At 45.5% G+C, this 9119-nt stretch overlaps 1 protein-coding gene across 3 annotated transcripts; it reads right to left on the reverse strand.

Annotated features, from left to right (window-relative positions):
- Positions 1-335: 335 nt before the first annotated feature.
- On the reverse strand, positions 336-8440 carry fhip2b (FHF complex subunit HOOK interacting protein 2B). Of its 3 annotated transcripts, none has more exons than XM_056419094.1 (17): positions 8104-8440; positions 7827-7905; positions 7630-7715; positions 7480-7560; positions 7056-7160; positions 6855-6974; positions 5584-5783; positions 3700-3817; positions 3382-3458; positions 3102-3258; positions 2866-3035; positions 2643-2777; positions 2119-2209; positions 1896-2033; positions 1635-1775; positions 1448-1548; positions 336-1227 (listed from the first exon to the last, which is right to left on the reverse strand). In XM_056419094.1, the coding sequence occupies exons 1-17, from the start codon at positions 8152-8154 to the stop codon at positions 1044-1046; spliced, it is 2034 nt and encodes a 677-aa protein (XP_056275069.1). In that variant the 5' UTR covers positions 8155-8440; the 3' UTR covers positions 336-1043. The 3 variants fall into 3 exon arrangements, with proteins under 3 accessions (XP_056275069.1, XP_056275068.1, XP_056275067.1); XM_056419093.1 differs by having other exon boundaries at positions 6723-6974; XM_056419092.1 differs by lacking the exons at positions 6855-6974; positions 7056-7160; positions 7480-7560; ... (1 more) ...; positions 7827-7905; positions 8104-8440 and having other exon boundaries at positions 5584-6598.
- Between the last annotated feature and the right edge of the window lie 679 nt (positions 8441-9119).

Raw genomic sequence — 9119 nt, forward strand, 5'->3', positions numbered from 1 at the left:
TTTGAGAAACTTCTTTTTGTGTCTTACCCTCCTGATGGAGGGTGTCAATGATGGTCCTCTGGACAGCAGTCAGATCAGCAGTCTTCCCCATACTTGTGATTTAGTTTACTGAACCAAGCTGAGTGTTTGTCAAGGCTCAGGAAACCCTTGCAGGTGTTTCGAGTTAATTAGACAATTCAAGTGATTTGTTTAATACCCTACTAGTATACTTTTTCATGATATTCTAATATTTAGAGATAGGATATTTGAGTTTTCTTAAGCTGTAAGCCATAATCAGCAATATTAAAAGAATAAAAGGCTTGCAATATTTCAGTTGATCTGTAATGAATCCAGAATGCATGACATTTGTTTTTTTAATTGCATTACAGAAAATAAAGAACTTTATCACAATATTCTAATTTTCTGAGACAGTCCTGTATATATATTATCCTAAATATTTATACATTTACATACAGTATATATACATGTATATATATATATAATTGTATGCATTAATCGAAAAAAAGAAACAAAAGAAGATCCACAGGTTTAAAAGTCTGATTCAATTTTTATTGAATACATTTCGATTGTACTTTTGGATAATACTGGATTTAAATATCAAAGTTAAATATATAAAGTTATATTCGTGACATTATTTAATTTTGAGGGGGCAGCAGAGTGTAAAGGTCAAAGGTCACCTGCTCCTGATGTTATTGAACTGTAAGTCAGAAACTCTGCTTTGTGTTTCATATTAAAACTGTAATAAATAACTAAAACAGAGAGCCCACAGTGAGGTCAGCGATGTCACAATGAGGTCACAGTAAGGTCACACTGTGAGACAATGAGGCGTTCAGGGTCGCCTGACAAACGCTTTAGGTCAAAGCGGCTTCACCTTTAGTCCAGGTGCACCAGCAGAGTCACCTGTCGTCCTTTAGTAGAAGACCACATGTAACAAGTGTTTATGATACCGCTGATCCAGGTGAATCTCTGCTTGTCCAGGTGAGTCCCTGCTGGTCCAGGGGTGTCACTACTGGTCCGGGTGAGTCTCTGCTGGTCCAGGGGTGTCACTGCTGGTCCGGAGGGTTCACTACTGGTCCAGGTGAGTCCCTGCTAGTCCAGGCGAGTCCCTGCTGGTCAAGGGGTGTCACTACCTGGTCCTTAGGCAGTTTGACAAAGGCAATGGCGGCAAGCTCCTGACAGAACTCCTCGAGGACGACGAGTCCTCTCAGCAGAGTCAGGTGCTCCAGTCTGAGGTTTAATCCACAGGTAGACAGACCGTTTACTTCAGGTAAACAAAGGTACACTCAGGTAAACAAAGGTCAACTCAAGTACACTGAGTAAACTCAGGTAAATTGATTAAACTCAGGTAAACTGAGTTCCGCCTCATCTTTAGCGAGTGTGATTGAAAAGGTGCAATATGCTGTCCACGGCCACAAAGACCAGGACAGGCAGACAGACAGGTAGTTACCCGATGTCGTGGTTCAGGCCCAGAAGGTCTCTCCTGGTGTTCAGCAGTCTGTCTGTCAGGTTGGACACCAGCTGGACTCTCTGCATCAACTCTCCCATCAACTGAGACACAGACAGGTGGAAACAGTAAGACAGACAGGTAAAGAGAAACAGGTAGACAGAGTCACATGTCTGTCTGTGTGTCTTACCCTGATGAGGACAGAGAACAGCGACCTGGAGCAGTGAGACAGGTGGATGTAGGGGTCGAGCAGGTATTCCTGCAGCAGCGGGTGGTTGAAAGCCGACAGACGGGACAGAACGGCAGTCAGCCTCAGGTTCAACTCGTACGGCTGGAAGACAGACAGGTGGACAGGTGAGTCATCATCAGACAGACAGGTGGACAGTCGAGTCATCATCAGACAGAGAGGTGAACAGGTCCGCCATCATCAGACAGACAGGTGGATGTCTACCTGCTCGAGGACACGCCCCAGTCGGTCAAACAGAACTTTCAGCAGGTGACCTTCAAAGAACTCCTCCCCCTCACCTGAGGAGGAGGGAAGACTGAGCGGCCAATCCCAGGACAGAGAGAGAGACTCACACTGAGTCACCTGACGAGGAAGAAGAGCGGTCAGTACCTGTGTGTACGTGTGTTTGTACCTATGTGTGTACATGTGTGTGTAGATATGTGTGTACCTGTGTGTGAGCGTCGTGGACATACGACTCGAATCCTCCTTCTTGCAGCAGCTGAGCTGATCGAACCTGAACCGGAACTAAACACAGGAAACTACACGCACGCACAAACATACACACACACACACACACTACATAATAATAATAATAATAACCTTCAATTTTATATAGCGCTTCTCTAAATACCCGAAGTCGCTTACAGAGTCCAGAGTCCAGTAGTCACACACACACACAGTCATACCGGTGGTGGTAAGCTACATCAGTAGCCGCAGCTGCCCTGGGGCAGACTGACGGAAGCGTCATTTGGCTTACAATCATACACCGTAGACGCAGCTTCAGGCAGCAATTCAGGGTTAAGTGTCTTGCTCAAGGACACATCGACTAGGGCGGGGATTGAACCTCCAACCCCCTGATTGAAAGACGGACCTGCTACCCACTGACCCACAGTCGCCCAAACACAATTGTTTCAGTGTTCAGTATACAACTGATTAAAACTAGTTGTGAGTGTGTGTGTGTGTGTGTGTTACCTGTTGACAACATCAGCAGCTGATCCCAGACCAGAGGGAGGAGCAGCAGAGGAAGAGGCGGAGGAGAGAGGAGGAGGAGGAAGGCTGTCTGAGAACAGCAAGCTGTCAGAGAAGAATGGGTCCTCCTCCAGATCACTGGACACACACACACACAAGAGATGATGTCATCTCCTGTCGTGATGTCATCATGTTCTGCAGTGATGTCACAGTGTGTGGGACTCACTCGCTGTCCTCATTGGCCTGGTTGCTCTGGAGGGGCGTGTCCTCCTGACCGGCAGCAGGTGCAGACAGGTAACTCCGGCTCTGCAGGAAGGTCACCACCAGGACCTCCAGGATGTCCCTGTGGGGCTTCTGTAGCAACTCCTCCACCAGACACAGAGACGCCAGGCTGATCTGGGGACAGCACAAGGGCTGGACTGGTTCTGATGGAGACACACCTGGCCATGCACACGGACTCACCTGGTCAGAGATGTGGTCACAGCGCTGCAGCAGCAGCTCAGGTAGGGGGGGGGTCTTCAGCAGGAAGTGAACCAGCTGATCCAGCAGAGACCAGGACTTAACCAGTCTGACAGCAACACACAGGATGGAGGTGGAGACCAGGACCACCTGCTCACACCTGGACCACAGACACACCTGAACTTAGGGTCACTGTACACTTGTACCCTAAACATGTGTACTACTATAGTATAACTGTATAGTAGTAAACATGTGTACTTCTGTAGTATAACTGTGTACTTACGTGTGGAGCAGTTGAGGCTGAAGAATGTCAAACAACCAAAACCGATGAACACACTGAGCTATCTTCACTGCCAACACCTGCTTACACACACACACACACACACACACACACACACACACACACACACACACACACACACACACACACACACACACACACACACACACACACACACACACACACACACACACACACACACACACCTCTTTGAGATGATATACTAGCGCTCACATGAAAGCATTCAGACAGTTAGTGTGTGTGTTTGTGTAGGTGTAAAGGTGTGTGTGTGTGTGTGTGTAGGTGTGTTTGTGTGTGTACCTGAGGTGCTTCTCTCATCAGGTGATCCAGGAAGTCCAACCAGGAAAAGAAGTTGTTCATCTGATTAGAACTAGAAGACTTTGAACTGAGATCAGATCTGCAGTGAGAGAACTGAGAGCTGAAACAGAGAAGAGATCACATGGTAATAATGATAATGATAACTAGAATGGGCACTCGGTAGAGCGCATACCTTCGCATATCACAAGATTGGGCATTGAATTATAAACATTTTGGCATTAGTTGCATGCCAATTGGATAAAAATTGACCGCGCTATGGTAAAAATAAGATTTTGACCTTTTCATGACCATGACCTTGACCTTTGACCCGATCGATCCCAATAACTAATCAAATGGTCCCCGGATAATAACCAATCATCCCACCAAATTTCATGCGATTCGGTGAAATACTTTTTGACTTATGCGAATAACACGCACGCATACAAATACACAGCGATCAAAACATAACCTTCCGCATTTTCAATGCGAAGGTAATAATAATAATAATAATAACTGCTTCATCTAGAAACATAGATCTGACTATAACTACATCATAGTAATACATGTATCTGACTGTAACTACACCCGGTGAACACTGCTGATGGGGTTAACCTCACCAGACCCTCTCCCAGTCCATCCTGACCCGACCGCAGGAGGAGGGCTTTATCTAAATCTATATCTATATATATATGTATCTATATATTATATCTATATATATATGCATCTGTGCCAGACTATGAACCCTGACCGATAACCAAAGCTCTCTCAAACAGGAAGTAACATTTGTTGGAGAGTACCTGAAGCGTTTATATGTTTATATGAGTGTAATATGAAACTCTGATGGTCAGTAAGAGGAGCTTTATAGGATCTCTTCAGCATCCGTTACCAAGGCGACCTACCAGGTGAGGAGTTAACCCTGAAGTTATCCTGGATCTGTTGAGCCAGGATAACTTCAGGGTTAACAGTACTCAAGTCATGTCTGCTGTTACGAGTATAATTTCACTCTCTACACGTATGATGTATTTCACATGGCTGTGTTGTTCACTCTGTACACATGACATCTATTAAACTTCTTCTCTTCCTGAGGTTTCTCCGGTTAGGATGAGAAGGTCAAAGGTCTGACGATGTTGTATGTTGTTAGGTTGTAGTGGATTTTATGTACACTTGCACATGTAAATAAGGAAGTCTTATGTTTTAAATAATGCATATAGAAAGATAATTTACAAAGTGGATATTAGGGAGGAACATTCTGATTAATGTATTAAGAAGCAAAGACAAGTATGATCACTGTATTATATTTGTAACTGTAATGGTGATTTTATGAGGTTTATTGTTATCATAACTGTAGGATGTGGATAGTATGAATGAGATTGGTTTTATTGTGGTAGAGGTGCGTTTCCCTTGAGATCCAAGCTGGTTTCCTGTTTAGGCTGTTATTCTGAAGTCTAAAACCAGTGGTAGGGCTCTAAACCGGAAGCAGAAAGCAGCTGTTACCTCTCTTGGCGGGAAGCTCGGTCTCTTTTGAAATGCTGAGCAGGAGAGCGCACGCCATCGGGGTGGTGAGTGAGAACAACACACTAACTGGGAGCTTTAAGCTCACTAAATGGAGACTATATGTACTAATCTTATTTGCGAGACGTTAGATTGGCTGTGTGATTATTGGAGGTCGACAGAAACTGTTGGAGGCAGACTGTGGGCTGAAGATATGAGGAGACGTCTGAGTGATGGCCACAGCTGGGCTTTAAAGCAACCAGAAATGAATGTCAAATAAATACTCTTAAATGCATCCCTAGTGTTGAGACTTCTTCCACAAAACACCGAGCTCCATCCAGACTCTTTTGAACACTTTACTCTTTTAATGTCTACAGAGTTTGTGATTTTGCGTACCTCCATGGTGTATGAGGCCAGCTCTGCAGCTCTCCAGCATCCAGACTCTCCAGAGGCAGCAGAGCGTAAAGCTGGAGCAGCCTCCCAGTCAGCAGCTCTCCCAGCTGGGTGTGATCGGCCAGAAGCTCCCCTGAAGATTCAGTCTGGAGAGCAGACAGCAGCAGGAGGCTCTCAAAGGCCTTCAGACATACCGAAGCCGTCTGTGGAGACAACAACGTGGCCATGTGATAACAATGTGACAACAACATGACAACAATGAGACAACACCGTGACAACAATGTGACAACAACGTGACCATATGATAACAACATGACAACAATGAGACAACACCGTGACAACAATGTGACAACAATGAGACAACATGACCATGTGACAACAATGTGACCATGTGACAACAACATGACAACAATGAGACAACACTGTGACAACAATGTGACAACAACATGACCATGTGATAACACCGTGACAACAATGTGACCATGTGGCCATGTGACAACAACGTGACAACAATGTGACAACGTGATAACAATGTGACCATGTGACAACAATGAGACAACAATGTGACCATGTGACAACAATGAGACAACAACATGACCATGTGACAACAATGTGACCATGTGACAACAACATGACAACAATGAGACAACACCGTGACAACAATGTGACCATGTGGCCATGTGACAACAACGTGACAACAATGTGACAACGTGATAACAATGTGACCATGTGACAACAATGAGACAACATGACCATGTGACAACAATGTGGCCATGTGACAACAATGTGACAACAACGTGAAGACAATGTGACAACAATCTGACAACAATATGACCATTACACAACAATGTGACAACAACGTGATGACAATGTGACAACAGTGTGACCATGTGACAACAATTCTACACAAATATATATTTATAAACACAAATCCGAACGAGGTCTGTAAACTACAAGTAGCCTACAGGAAGTCACAGTTTGTGACTGTGTGTATTCTTTGAAGGCAGCTGAAAACCGTCCAACTTGACCTCAGTTCTTTGTCAACACCCCCTGATGATGATGATGAAGATGGTGATGATGATGACATCCTTCATATTGAAACCGTAAAATGTGGCTCATGGTACAACAGGTCGTTCACTGACCTGACTCTGGGCGAGCTGCAGCAGAGCCGACAGCAAACCGGACTCTGATTGGACAGGGCTGTCGGTAGCTGAATCTGATTGGCTGGGTGGCAGTAGCAGCTCTTTGCTGTGATTGGAGGCTGCCACCTTTACCTGTAAGAGGTATCTGAGCGTGTGCGGATCCTGTTTGACTCTGGAGCAAACCACCAATAAGAACTGAGCTTCCTCCTTCTCAGTGTGGGAACCAGGAAGTGCACATAGACCAATCAGCTTCTGTGGGGGGAGCAGAGGTGACATCATCATGCAGGTTGGAACTTAAACTGTCCCGACATACACCAGGTGTAACAGTTTTACCTGCACAGGCCTGTAGACGGCGATGAGCTGCAGCAGAGGCTTCTGGATCTGAGACAACAACTTGGAGAAGAACAACAAGACCTGCTGGATCATGCCTGGGGGGTACTGTGGAGGAGGAGGAGGAGGACGAGGAGGGTTAAACACAAGTGCACACAAAGACGAAGAGAAGAAGACAACTCCAGGAGCATATAGTTACCCGAGTTTCCTATTTTTACCCGAGTCCTCTATTGTTACCTGAGTCTTCTATTGTTACCCAAGTCTTCTATTGTTAGCCATGTCTTCTATTGTTACCCAAGTCTTCTATTGTTACCTGAGTCTTCTATTGTTAGCCATGTCTTCTATTGTTACCCAAGTCTTCTATTGTTACCTGAGTCTTCTATTGTTACCTGAGTCTTCTATTGTTAGCCACGTCTTCTATTGTTACCTGAGCCTTTCCCAGAGTGCACAGAGTCTCCAACAGTTTGTGTTGCAGAAGATACTCCAAACATGGTCCTGTGTCCTCCACCTGCAGATCAACAGACCAGCAGATCAACAGACCAGCAGATCAATACACCTGGAGATCAATAGTCGTTACCTGTTGTTTCTCTTCGTACACCAGGATGTCCAACATCTGTCTGAGACACCAGGGGATCTCTGTCTGTCTGACAGGACGACTGTCATCTACACACACACACACACACACACACACGCACACACACGCACACACACAGCGAGTGAACCTAATTGGCTGATGGGGTGAACAGATAACATGGTCTTCAGGTGAAAACTCACCTGTTGTCTGGATGTAATAATTAGTTATTGATTTCCAATTATCTACAAAGGACTCCAGCAGGTCAACGGTAGGCTCCCTCTGAGAGACAGACAGGTAGAGAGAGGGGGACATACAGGTAGAGAGTAAGAGAGACGGGTAGGTACAGACAGAGAGGTACAGTGTTTACAATGTGATCATTCCACTGTCCGTCTGACAAGACCCCTGTCTGTCCTCCACCTCATGCAAGAGAAGGTTGTTTACCTGTTCACGGGCTCATGTGACCAGCTGTTAACTCACCGTCTCCAGCGCGCGCAGCAACAAGCTGCTCAGCTTACTGAACGTCTCCATTCCCCCGGTGCGTTGTGGGTAGTTACGGGTAGTGATCGGTAGTTACGGGTAACTACCCGGTAGACAGCTGACCGACATCGGCAAACGGAAACAACGAAATAAAAACATCCGGGACAAGTTTCAAAATAAAAGAACACACACCGAATGAATTTGATCGCATCTGGTTTCAGAATAAGACTCGCGCCTCTTCTTCCGGGTGTCGCGCGGGTCACAGATTTATTTTATAGTTTAGTTAAAAAACTAAAAGACAAGAGAACCAAACCTAAATAAATTATTTAGCTTTTTCTTTTGAAGAGAGACGCAAAGCAGGCAGGTTACCCGATACGAGCCTGTCAAAATAAAATCAGGTTACCCGGTAGTAGACTCTTGCCTGTCTTCAAAACTTGAGAGCCCTGGCAATACAGTGCACTGACATCTGTAGTGCACTCCGTCGCTGATAAGTGATGTGTCAAATGGAACACTTACGTTAACCACTTGGCGGAAGTGACGGACGCGTGGAGAAAAGGGGTAAACAAGGGACAAAAAGAGGGAAAGAAGTGCATTCATTTTGTCAGTTTAAGTTTCGCGGGTATCGCAAGTAGATTTGCGTACGTCACTCCCGGCTTAATTTCGCGGGTGCCGTGAACAGATTTTCGTCCGTCACTCCCGCCAAGTGGTTAACGTAAGTGTTCCATTTGATACAGCACTTATCAGCGACGGAGTGCACTACAGATGTCAGTGCACTGTATTGCAGTGTACTTCGTAAAGTGACCGGTAGTAGACACAGCCCGTGCTTTGCGAGAAGCGAACTTTGAATTGGAACATGTACTCGGGCTGCGACTGATGACGTTTCACGAGTCACGAGGACACAAGTAGAGAAAAGTACGCACAAGTACGCAGATCGAGAAACGCTGTGAGAAATGCCGAGAATCTCCACTTTCACTGAACGGCGGGCGCATGTTAGTGACGTCAGTCTGCAGTGAACT

This window comes from Pseudoliparis swirei, chromosome 7 (genome assembly GCF_029220125.1).
Source record: "Pseudoliparis swirei isolate HS2019 ecotype Mariana Trench chromosome 7, NWPU_hadal_v1, whole genome shotgun sequence".
Lineage (NCBI taxonomy): Eukaryota > Metazoa > Chordata > Actinopteri > Perciformes > Liparidae > Pseudoliparis > Pseudoliparis swirei.

Coding starts and splice junctions, on each gene's coding strand:
- fhip2b (XM_056419092.1), bottom strand. CDS start 6,470: ATGGTCACACTGTTGTCACATTGTCATCACGTTGTTGTCACATTGTTG. Junction 3,036..3,101: donor GTGACCACATCTCTGACCAG/GTGAGTCCGTGT, acceptor TGCTGTCCCCAG/ATCAGCCTGGCGTCTCTGTG. Junction 1,549..1,634: donor TGTTCTCTGTCCTCATCAGG/GTAAGACACACA, acceptor TCTGTGTCTCAG/TTGATGGGAGAGTTGATGCA.